Below are 12,954 nucleotides of genomic sequence, written 5' to 3' on the forward strand. Positions count from 1 at the left end.
AGACAGACAGACAGACAGACAGACAGACAGACAGACAGACAGACAGACAGACAGACAGACAGACAGACAGATAGATAGATAGATAGATAGATAGATAGATAGATAGATAGATAGATAGATAGATAGATAGATAGATAGATAGATAGATAGATAGATGTTTAGGCACAGATGACAGACACACAAATATAGACAGACATAGAGGAAGTTCAGTATATAACTGGCGGAGCAAAAGATCCTTGAGACCTGAAATTAGAGTTTTGTGTCGGTGACTGACGCTAAGGCGTGGAAGCATAATGCCATCGTCACAACGTGTACCTAATGCAATTTTCAGCTGTACGTGGTTACACCTCGCCCACGGTTACAAAAACGGGCGGGTCGTTGCGTCAGCGGACAGGAAATGCAGCATACGCAACAGTGTGTTTAACACAGCAGAAGTCACGAGATGCATCGCACAACAGAGCATAATAAAAGGCACCTCTGTAGCTAGTGTATACCTATTAGTGCATAGGAATGTATATTCTTAGTCCCTTCAAACAGTGCTGACAAATGTGCCAGCATAACAGCTTTAATGTATTTTTCACCGTAGCTCAAGCTCCTGCCTTGCTCCCTGCATGTATTGGGATTAGCTGTCAAGCAGACTTCTGGGTCAACACTGAAACACTTCCGCGGTTGAGAGATGACAATAGCATCAGTCCTCCGTCGACTGGCATCGTGATGCCCGTGACGAAGGAGGCGTCATCCGAGGCCAGGAAGGCGATACAGCGGGCTACTTCGTCCGGGGTACCCGGTCTCCCCAAGGCGTGATCGACGCCGGTTAGCTCCAGCTTCTGCGTAGATGAGAGCGACACAGGTTTACGCATGTGGTTTGTCGGGAAGAACCGAAATACTCAAGTCAAACGGGCTATGCCAGATCACGTACGGTTCTGAGCTTTTATGAATATATATTGGTGCAAATCGTAGGTATCTTGAAAACACTCAAAATAATAACACAAATCCTTACGGCTCGCCTGTTACTGTGAAATATTGCGGATTGCGTGCACGCCCAAACAATCAATGTATCTGTAATAAGGGAAAGTACTTTGTGTTGTATCCAGGCACAACTGCATTCATAAAAGAAAAGTTGTTCTAATGTTCAATGGCCTACTCCCTCAGCGAAAGGGGAAAAAATTCTCATTCAAAAAAAGTAAGTGATTGCGATACTTCATGTGCATGACGGTGTTCCTAAGGCCATTCAAAAATGTCTCGAGGAGCTTAAGGGGCACCTAAACTACTGTAAGTTTAAAGACGCGACAGTGATTTCTTGTTACCCTCACTACCTCTCTTAGAGGTCCAGCGCTCCAACTTTTTTATACCACTGAAACAAGTTCGGGCATCTGTCGTACGCCTGACCAACCTCCTTCCTTACGCAGTGACGTCAACTCGGCGATCAGTGACGTTGACTTCATTACTGTTTGTTGAAACCTGGTTTAGACCAATCAACGTGCTTCATGCTGCGTCACATTGCTCATCACCGATTTCCCGTCATTGAGCGTGGAAAGAGGTTGGTCACGCAGCAGAAAAAATGCGTGAGCTTTTCCGGCGCGTTTCGGAGCCTGTTGACTGGCCCATTAAAGGTGCCAACTCAACCTCGCCACTTATTTTTTCGGGAAACACGTGGACATTGTCAGCACTACTAGCGTTGTGGCTATCTGAATTTTCACATTTTTGGCTGCCCGCTGTTTTCTTTTTCTCCGCAGTTCAAAGCAAAAAAAATACTGAATCTGATATCACTTGATTCTGCACAATAGGCATGAAGTACATGGCACAATAGCCTTGAAACTCGATAAATACGCAGTTAGGGAGACAATCCACCATTGACATTTCTCGTATATGGATCAATCGAGAGAAGATATAGTTGTGACGTCTTACAAAGAGACTTGGCGTAACGAATTACGCCAAAAAAGTGCTAAACGCTAGAGATAACAACACGTCCGTTCTTTGAGTTTCCAGAGTCGGTTTAGGGGCAGTTTAAGACATCGTGAATAGTGTTCACAATATTTACTTGGACGTAAATAAACTTGTGGTGTCACCAGCTATCCAAAACCACTTAATGGCATCTTTGAAATATACGGAGCACGGCAACGTACTCATGAAAACTCAGGTGTTGTAATTCATTATACATACAGAATAAAATCACACGTATCTCCCTCAAAGGAAACCCTGAGTAGCATGCGAAGCAGCCTGAGGTCTTGTTAACTTTGTGTCATTCGGCGCTCTTTTTACGTCATCGCAGAAGTTCATAGTTGCGTGCACAACTGATTTACGATCCCTAGTCTCCGCCGCACGCATGCTCGTTTTCATTCATGCTACTACGTTATGTGTGTGAGAGAGCGAGGACTGAGCGTTTGTACTATATAGAGCAGCGCAGTGCCACGAGTGGTCTCCACACTTACCAGTGCTCACGCCAAAGAAGAGCGAGTGGTCTACCACACAGCACCGTAGGAGGAGTAACCGTTTCATTTTGCACAGCAGCAGAGTGCCACTCATGGTCTCCACTCACACCAGGGCACGTTCGTTTTGAAGTGGAGCAAGTGCTCTATCACAGGACGGCGCCATCAAGGGGCCACACAGAACGGACGCGAGTATTTTTGTCTCCGATAGTTACTGCCTTCTTCGTTGGACTCTCGGCCTTCGGGCACTCAAAATGGTTCCATCCAGTGTTCCGTTGCTCAAATAAATGCACCTACAAGATTCTGGGGACCTCGGGACATCACCAGATGCATTTACCCTAACGACAACTGCAGTCGATGCCACGACGGTTATTGTCACCCTGAGGACAGCACCACTGCGTCCCGAGGTGAATTTATTCGACGTCCTGGCTGATCCTTACGCCAAACGATGGGAAAGGCAAGTGGAGCGATTTAATTGTCTCTAACGTACACAATCTGCCAACTCCAAGTGTGGACAGAAACGCGCTTGGGGATCGCTATCCACGTCGGCTGCAACGGCAGCAGCTAAAACCAAGCCCGCGTTCCGCCATAACGTCCTCCGTTCTGGTGGAAACGACCAAGCAGATTTCAACAAGTATGACTCAGACTCGCATGCTGCTCACGATGATGACAGCGATTCAGGAGGCTGGCAGAAAGTTTCTCATAAAAGCCGTGGATTGAAGGAGAATAAGATGAACCCGCGTGAGCAACGCCGCCCTTAGTATGCACACACTGTGATACTAAAGCCTCAAGGGCCAAGCGGAATCATGATTAAAACTTCAATTTGTTGATATAGCATACTGGGAATCACATTATCACCTTTCCTTCAACCCACAGAAGGGAAGAAAATCTGAATATTGTGATCCGATACATGGGCAAGAGCAATCAAATCGCGGTTGACACCGATCATCATGAAACACAGGATGCTCTCCTAACTTTGATGCAGCCCCAATAAATAGCGAATCAACGCGATCTACAGCGTACGAGGCAATACAATGGGATCAAATCCGTGGTGTGATACACAATGCAGGGGGAATGACTTCGGAACATCTCGTAATGAAGCAGCACTGCCGAGCGTGCGAAGTGATCAGTGGTCGCCCAATTGGTGCGAGAGGCTCTGCTGTAGCCACCTTTGAAGGGCCAAGAGTTCCGTACAAAATGGGACTTTAGTCTTTTTCTATAACAGTTTACCCTGTCAAGTCACAGGTGTATGCTTTTGAGACGTGCCACAAATTAGGGCATGGGAAACAACAATATCCCAACTTCAAGAACCCATGCTGTATCGCGTGTGGTAGAAAACAACATGACAACGAGGAATCTTGTCCAAACAAGGTACTGAAATGTCGAAAGTGCTGTGGTCAGCACCTCGCAAGTATTCGAGACTGCTCAGAACGTATAAAAATCAACCAAAACATTCGCGCAAAGCTTACGAGCTGTCAAAAGTGCAGCCAGCAGTCTTTAAAATCAAAGCTGCATGTTAAGCAGTGCCCTCAAAAAACAGATACCCTAAGGCACAGTTTTTACACAAGACCCCGCATCGCCCCGTCAGCCTAAAATGCACCTAGAAATGTTGACCACGATAAACAAACATTTGCTAATGTCATCAAGACTCCTAGCAGTCATGTCGCGCTTGACGCGAAAGCAAGCTGTGCCGAAATTGCAGAGCAGACTGCACCAGCCACACCCTTACCAAACAAGGGGACGCGTGTTCAAATTCTAGCTGCCGCAGTCGCCAACTTCCACTCTAAATGTTGGTGCTACCAAAAGATGCATAACAACCAGCAGGCACTTCAATCGACGCTTGAGCCACCGTCCAATTACGAAGTGCTCTTCTCTAGTCGTCTCATGCAATTGGAGCACAGCATCATGGCGAAAGCGCAAACTACGATTGAGGGAGCTATTGAGACATGCATTCGCACAGTCATGGAGAGGTTCACACTCAATCGAGCGCCGTCTTTTGGGGGTGTCACGACTATCTCGCCAGTAAACACATCCGCTTTACTGTCTACTGTCTGCGGTCGTTAGCTCCTTAATTGCGCTAATGACCGAAGTCGTGCTCGGGATGACAGGTGACGGGGGAGACATCCCGACCGTCATTCAGTGAAACAGTCGCTCGACCAAAAAGAAAGAAAAGCAAGAAGGATGTTATGATTGCGGCTGTCGCATAACATTAAAAAACGTGCCATTCTCGCTTTGCAAGAGGTGAACTGTCCCAGTACGCGCTTACCAGGTTACGACGACTACAGCTTTTCCGAAGACACTGACACATCTGCATGTGCAGTGGTGTACGTGGATGGAAAACTCCACCACCCACAGCTTGACACTGAGCCTTGGTGTTCAGGAAATGCCAGCGTCACAGGATGTCGCATTCAGCACACACCCGAAAGAATGATCCTTCTGTTTTCGGTGTATATGAATCCAGGAAACACAATAAAGCATGCCAAACGCAGCGTGGCAGATTTCAGCTGCATTCATAATTTCCAATGGATCTTTCCAAAGGAAACAATTCTAGTCTGTGAAGTTTTTAAGGCTCGACATGTGACGTGAAACTATAGTAAGTGCAGTCGATGTGGTCGTCCTGTAATGGCAGATTTTGATCGTTACGGACTAACCCTCCTGCATCTACCGGAGGCCCATCTTGCCTTCCGTCCTGTCTGCCTCCATCTACCGGAGGCAGACAGGACGGAAGGCAAGCAAGCACAACGGCCGACTTGATGTGGTCCTCGAAACCCAGAACATGCCACTGGAAGCTTTTTGAGGCTCCTCTTGGCAGTGACCATCTTCCATTTGCCCTTACAGTGAAGAACAATGAGGTGTCGAGCAGTAACTGATTTCACCAGTGAGAGTGCCTAATTGCGCACTAAGATGAGTATCACACGCAATAAAAAAAACTGCTTCCATTACCTACCTTGACTCTCTAACGAAGGGTATGAGGCATGCTAAGCACTTTGCAACAAAGACGCTGTGGGTAACTGAACTTTACCCACACCCCGACAGGCCCCGCCTGCATTCATGGAACCACAGGCTTTGTCTCTTGACAAAATATCGCACGCAAAGACGTCCCCAAACTCTACGAAGCCAATTGCTGTTAGTAGAAAACATTACAGCACACCTACGCGGTGAATATTAGACGGTGAGGCGAAGTTGAGTCCGCACGCCGCTGCCGCAACGTTTAGGCCTCACGTTGTCGTGTGCAGCGTCCTCGAAGCGCCAACGCGCAGTTTCGCGGCGCGCTTCTGCCTCGCGCGCCCGCACGTCAGGGTCCATTCTTCGAGCGCGAGCCGCCACTGCCCCGCGAGCATGCCCCTCAGCAGCCTTGTTCATTATTCCTCGCCGAGCCTCAGAATGCGCGCGCGCCAAAATGACGCTTATAGTGTACTATAGAGCGCCCTCTGGCATATGGCGCCGCCGAAGTACACGCGATCGTCGTCCCGCAATCGTCTCTCTCCTTCCGTACGTGTGACGTCAACCTTTTTTTCTACAAGCAACGCCCTCTGGTGTCGTACCATTTGCGTTTTTCAGCGCAGTACAAGTACCGCCCTCTCATGATTCGTTTCATCATGTATTCATCATACACAAGTAGCGCCATCCCGCGGACATTTTAAGGGCCGCTGTCGCGGGTATGTGCCACCGGTGGTTACAAGCGATAAGTGCAGACGAACGGGTGACGCCATGAGAAGCTTGGCCCCCCAAAAAATTGAAAAGTATACTAGCCAGCTACCTATGAGAAGTGGATGGAAAAGTGCGAGCGAATCAATGAGTCAACAATTTAAAGCTAAACGTGGGCGATTATAAAGTTCCTTCTGGGTCGGCGCAAGACACCCGACGGCTCCCCTCGTGTTGCGCTAAAGGAAGGCATCACCAATCATCTGCTGAACTCGCAGAAAAAGCAGGAGACGTCTTTTTCCCACACACGAATTGTGCCACACACAAAAACTATGCGATGAATGACGCTCCAAGAGAAGATGACGATTTAACCCAACCTTTCACGGTTACTGAATTCTAATCCGCTTTAGGCAGAGGGAACACATGCGCCAGGAGTGGACAGAATTACTGTAGCACACATGAAAAACCTCTCAACAAGATGTAAAATCACACTTCTAGAAGACATTAACCATATGCATGCAAAGATTAGAATCTTCCACCGGATCGGTGTCATTCCATTGTGAAGCGTGTTCCGAAACCGAACAAGCCGCCAAACTGTCTCTATACCTTGAGACCGCTTTCTCTCCCGTCATCCTTGCGCTAGTTTATGGAAAGCATAGTCAATGCAAGATTAATATCGTGGTTAGAAAAAATAGCTTTCTGCCGCACACACAATATGGATTCAGACTTGGTCTTTCCACTCAAGACATTATGCTAGCCCTAAAAAAACGTGCGAGACATGTTTTATTTATGCCTTCACATCGTCGTTGAGGTACACGTCCGATAGGCGTTCGACAGCATTGCCCAATCTTCAATCATGCAAGCTGCACGCAAAATTGGCATCAAGGGTCTCATGTACAACTTTATTGCCGCTTTCATTGAAGACAGAACATTTCATGTTCAAGTTAGCAACGAGCGCAGCTCTTATCGTCACAAACGGGTTGGTGTTGGGCAGAAAGCCACAATCTCCCCCTCAATAATCAATCTAGTTCTAATTGTTCTTCCTTCAAGGCTGGAGAAAGTTGAGGGTATTGAGCACGCTGTTTATGCCGAATATGTGACGCTTTGGACTACAAAGGGCTCCCTTGAACAGGAAGATGAGGGGCTGCAAAAGGCGCCTAATACCGTCGATAACTTCACCAGAGGGATTGACGTTACGCCAGCCCCAGCAAGAGCCAAGGATGTAGTCATCCATGGAGGCAGAAGGTCAAAAGCGAAAGGCGACGAAAAGGCCAGCATCCATCTCTCATCACTCGGGCACCAGTCTTCAGGAAGCGTGTCATCCGCATGCTTGGAATGTTCTTGAACGAGAAATGCATATCCACAACAGAATTCAATCAAATTTTAAAAACTACAACAGGTCACTCAACTGCTCCGAAGGCTCGCCAAAAGAATGAGGGGCGTGAGATGGAAAGAAGTGGGGCACTTCGTGCAGGCAGGCATTCATACATTCTCGTATTAGGTATGGCACCTTTTATCACCTCATCCCCCGCACACAGCTGCAGTTCTTTGAACACCTCAATAACAAGGCCAGGAGAGTCATCACAGGGTTACCAAAGTACACGCCCCTCCTTGGATTAAAAAGCTGCTCTGCTTTGGGAAACGTCGCTGACCTTATTTCTACGCACAAGGTTACGCAGGTCACAAGACTTCTGTCTACGCATTCAGAGAGAGCGACCTCGTCTGAACTCGGGCATGACGTATATCATCTTCCTGTGCTACCGCACTTATATTCCCCTCGGGAGCAAATACAAATTCCACACGCTAAACCTCTGTAAAGAACGTGGGAAACGAACATTCAGCAAGGAGGCAGGTCCACGCCTGAAGCCACGAGAAATACAGGCAGGAGGCACACAGCGTAAACCACCCCCATAGCTCCTGTGAAATAGTGTACGTGGATCCATCCATCGCGCAACAAGAACAACCATTGATGTTCGCTACGGCATGGACCAACCTAGAGGCCACCGAAAGGGGGACCAAACTGAATATAGCGCTTAACGTTGTTCATACATCTACAGCGGAACTATATTCTATTTTGGATTTTCCCAAGTATACTAAGTCCACCATTCAGGCCTTACCAAGTGACAAGAAAATTCACTCTAAATAATTTACCGACTTCCGAGAGGCATTTCGAGCTTGTAAGCACATTTGCACTACCACTCCTGTTATTATACAACTACGCTTTTACGTGCGTCGTCTGCGGGAACAAGGGCACGATTTGCATCTGCATAGAATTTCCAGCCACACGGGTATACCAGAAATGAACGGGCACCTCGACTTGGGCCCGCTATGCAACTGCCTGCGCAGTCAAGACCACCCGAACACATATTGTGCAGCTCACCGGAACAAATTAAAAAGCACAGCGGTTGGTAAGATCCCATGGAAGCATTCCATCAGGCCCAAGCAAAGCGCTACCGGCAAAGCTAGCTTTTCGACGTATCTAACCCATTGGACATACCTCCACTTTCATCAAGCGCTGATACCCACCGGCAACAGGTACTGTTGTGGCAGGCACAGAAGGGAACTCTACTTACTCCCTTCGTCATGCAGCGTTTTCGCAAAAATCAAGACATGAGCACTACGAATACTGGCATCTGCGGCCAATGAAACGCCAAGCGGACCTGGCACACCTTATTTGGGACTGCCCACTGTATACTGGAACTAGGAAACGATTCATTGCTGCAATCCCACCGGGATGGCGCCCGACTTCATCCCAGGCCTAGGCACAACCCGGGCGCTTTGCCTTCGCCGCCACCAACGATCTATGGCGGTCTCTACTCGAGTACGAGGACGATTCCATGCCTCCAGTCATTGCCACCAGGCACCGTCTTGGGCATGACAGCCAGAACGTCAACTCGCAAGACGCCTATTAAAACTGCAATTTAGTGCCCCCTCTTTATGTTTACATTTTTCGCTTTTTAATTCATTCCCGTCTATCGCTCTACTTTGACAGCAGCCCTCAAAAACCATGAAGTGTGGACAGAGACGAGTCAACAATAATACCTCTACTACAGAGCCATCTATGAGGAGTAAGGGTTTCTTTAAGAACAGTGCATCCCCATTAGTGGTATCCACTCATGTCAAAAACGCGCCGAAGATGAAAAAATGCTCTACTACAGAGCCAGCTACGAGGAGTATGCGCTTTTATTATACAGAGCCATAGAGTGCCACTCACTAGCGGTCTTCAATAGTAACAGAGCACACGCCGGATTGAAGTGAGTGCTCTATCACAGACTCATGTAGGAGCAGTTTGAAGCCATGCGTATGTGCAAGCGGCATTGACAAAGAAGCAGCGCGGGTGTTTCAAGCAAACACGAAGAAGACGTTTCAAACTCTTCTGTGATCAATAAAGCGCATTTGGTGGTTAATGGTGTGCTCGTCAATCTGGCGTCGTCACACCAGTGGAGAAGCCAGGGCAGTCTTCGTGCTCGGCACCCCTTTAGGGAGCCGACTATCAAGCCCTGAATTGCAACACTGCGTTGACACAGTGGTCCACCGTTTCAGTCGCCCCCTAATAGGCCTTTCACCTGAGCTCAATCACCTGCGAAAAAGTGCCAGAAATTGCTTGCCTCCTTCAGCTACCAAGGTCCCTGCTGCTCTATCACACATGACACTTCAGAATCCAATGATTCCTGATTTGTTTTCATGGTGACGCCCTTAAAGATGCCCAAGACTGGCTGGACCAGTTTGAATGCTGTGCGAAAGGCAACCAAAAGGTCACCCCAGAGGACAAGCTGACCAATCCGTACTATAGCTGAAAGACAACGCCCAGACCTGGTACATCAGCCGGGAAAGAAGCTTGGCTACGTGAAACGACTTTCACAACCAGATGCTTGACACCCTTACTACTCTGTACAGAAAACAAAATGCCCAATGTCTTTTGGAAGCTTGAATTCAGAAACCAAATTAGGGCGTTGCTATGTTCGCCGAGGACATGACCCATCTTCTCAGAAGGCCAGACTCCGAGATGCCGGAAGAAAGGAAGTTGCAGCATCCAATGCGAGGCGGGAAGGAGCAATTGTTTGCGGGTCTTGTGAGAAATATACCAACCCCCGTGTCTGAGTTTACCATAGAAGCCACAGCGATTACACGGGCCACAGATGATAAATAGACAGGAGCGGAAACTCGGCTCCTTCCTGCGCCGTGACTGTGTCACCCCGGAGCAGGCATCGCGGCACTGTACGGCGAAAGTCGCGACAGTGCCACCTACACAACTGCGGCCAAACTGCAGTGCCGAAGCCGCAGACACACTTGTGCTCGCCGCTCTGTGTACATAGTCCAGATGCACTCGCTAAACGAGACATCAAATCGTTAAGACGAGTTTTCGCTAAGCTGGCCAGAGCTCCTTGGGAGAGAGACCATACGGCGATCGTTTCGAGAAAGTGTCCACAATCTCTGAACAGGTTAGCCTTCCCCCTTTCAGCTTCGCATGCGAGGGAAGAAATCTTTGTGGGAGCATGTCATACAATACACGCTAAATAAAAGCATGCCGAAAGAGCTTTTCGTATTGATTGATATGTGGGGTTTAACGTCCCAAAACCACTATATGATTATGAGAGACGCCGTAGTGGAGGGCTCCGGAAATTTCGACCACCTGGGGTTCTTTAACGTGCACCCAAATCTGAGCACACGGGCCTACAACATTTCCGCCTCCATCGGAAATGCAGCCGCCGCAGCCGGGATTTGAACCCGCGCCCTGCGGGTCAGCAGCCGAGTACCTTAGCCACTAGACCACCGCGGCGGGGCGAGCTTTTCGTATTAAAGAAAAAAAAATGTACACGAGAAAACTAAACAAAGTTTATCTCGTGTTTCTGCCGACTTCCAAAGCTTGTTTTATGTTGTAACCTTCTCAGAGCGAATCATTCATGCTTAGCTACAACGACCAAACACATAAAAGGAGAACCACGCTTTTTTGCGATGTAGCTTGCCTGGAAGTGTGGAGGTTGGTAAATTCTTAATGTATAGGACGGCAGTTGTTTATATCGGCTTTGTCCCCTTTCCTTTATAGATCATGCTCTTCTTGCTTAGTTTCCACCCATTGGGACCTTCACCATCAATTATTGCTTCGCTCGCTGCCTCTCCGAATGTTTGCTTAGACTTTGGTCTTAGTTTCTTTATTAGCATGATTGGGATGCTGCCAGGGCCTGTTCATGTACTATTAGGAATTCTTTTTTCAGCCGTTTCCCACTCTCTTTGTCCCAGTGAAGCCACTAAGCTAATTGGTCCATCCTCATCTGGTACGGTGCATGCAGCGCTTTTTCGGTGTTTAATTTTTTCTGTCATCATTGTTTTTATATATTCTATTGCCTCATCGTCTTCTCGTCTGACCCCTTGAACTGTATTTATAAACATCTCTTTCATGTTTGCCTTATTATTCAGGCGAATGAGATGGTTCAAAAACTTTGCAGCTGCCTTTCTATCTTTTTTGTTTACTTCCGCCATCCATTGAGCCCCTTTTTTTCTAATGTTTTCACTGATCAAATCGGACGCTTTCCTCCTGTAGCTCAAAAACTTGTCCCACTTTTTTTTACATCATCTTCCGGTTTTCCCCTCTGTTTAGCACACCTGTGTCCCCAGGATACTTCCTGTCATCTTACTATAGCTCTTTCAACTTCCTCATTCCACAAGCTATTGGGTTTCTGTCTGCTTTTCCCGGTTGATTCGACTCGTACCTTATCAAGCTCTAACTTGAACAGCCGAGTTAGATTTGTGTACGTGCACTCTGTTTTAGTATCCTCGGTGACTATGTTTTCAATATCTTTAGTTGCTATTTTCATTTGTCTTTCTCAATAAATATTACCATGTGGTTGCTCATAATGCTGCTTTTTCAATTTCATTTTTCTTCCAAAAATCAGCTTGATACGTTTGTGATCACTACCTGAGCTTCTGGAACCCTATTCATCTATGTTCTTCAGCATTAGCCGATCATACCTTCTATGTGACGTTATTATGTCCCCTATCGTTGACTGCAGCCTTCCCACCTCCTATGTTATCTGCCCTTCGCAATGTTAGGTGCTGTTGCAAATGATTAAATTTTGCCTTGCACACATATCCATCAGAATTCTGTCCGTTGGGTCAGTATATCTTTTCATATCTTTTATGTGCGCATTCATATCTTCTAATATAATTACCTGGCACTCTTCTCCTATTTCCTCAATGTTCTTTGATATAAACTCCACCATTGCCTGGTTTTCCTCTGTGTTTAGTCCCTTTCCACAAGTATAAAAAACCCAGGAGCGTCATTCGCTATGCTACATCACATTTTAGCCATAAATGTTCCTTGCACTCCTGCTTGACCCTTTGCCAGTGTGTACTTCTATGAATGAATTCCCCAGTACCACCCTCTTTATTTCTTTATTCTTTATTCAGAAATACCCTGCTTTGCCCAAAGGCGTGTGAGCGGGGGGGTTACAGCTTTGAAAAAAAAACACAAGTCTTCGGTATGACAGCACACTTGGTCACAAGACAATTGATTCCACTCTTCTACAGTACGAACAAAAAAAGAATTAGCATAAAGGTTAGTTCTAGTCCGGTATTTTTGAATCTTAAGGTCATGATCAGACCTTCTAGACAGATAATGTGGTTGTTTAAGGTAAGTGTCTTTAATGATGCCAGTCTTCTTATGGTATATCTGAAATGACAATTTCAAACGTAATTTTCTTCTGCGAGAGGAGAGCGCTTCCCTTCCCAGCTCGCTTTTCATTTCAGTACAGCTGTCACCTCGCTTATACCGACTGAGAACGAACCTTGCCACTTTGCTGCCTTCTGCGCTACTAGAATATTCTCATGCGTAGTCCGGATTGATAGGTGGTTGTTCCATGTCCCTAAAATGTGTTTCTAC

General features: G+C 47.1%; 1 protein-coding gene across 2 annotated transcripts in view; it reads right to left on the bottom strand.

The window, feature by feature from the left end:
- Positions 1 to 532: 532 nt before the first annotated feature.
- The window catches only part of LOC142804115 (3-oxoacyl-[acyl-carrier-protein] reductase FabG-like), a 64,037-nt gene continuing 51,615 nt past the window's right edge, over positions 533 to 12,954 (bottom strand). For both annotated transcript variants that reach the window (XM_075890693.1, XM_075890691.1), the window contains one exon: positions 533 to 827. In XM_075890693.1, the coding sequence (XP_075746808.1) occupies positions 630 to 827 (198 nt within the window). In that variant the 3' untranslated portion in view covers positions 533 to 629. The remainder of the gene's footprint in view (positions 828 to 12,954) is intronic.

The sequence above is a fragment of the Rhipicephalus microplus genome, chromosome 3 (assembly GCF_043290135.1).
Source record: "Rhipicephalus microplus isolate Deutch F79 chromosome 3, USDA_Rmic, whole genome shotgun sequence".
Classification (NCBI taxonomy): Eukaryota; Metazoa; Arthropoda; class Arachnida; order Ixodida; family Ixodidae; genus Rhipicephalus; species Rhipicephalus microplus.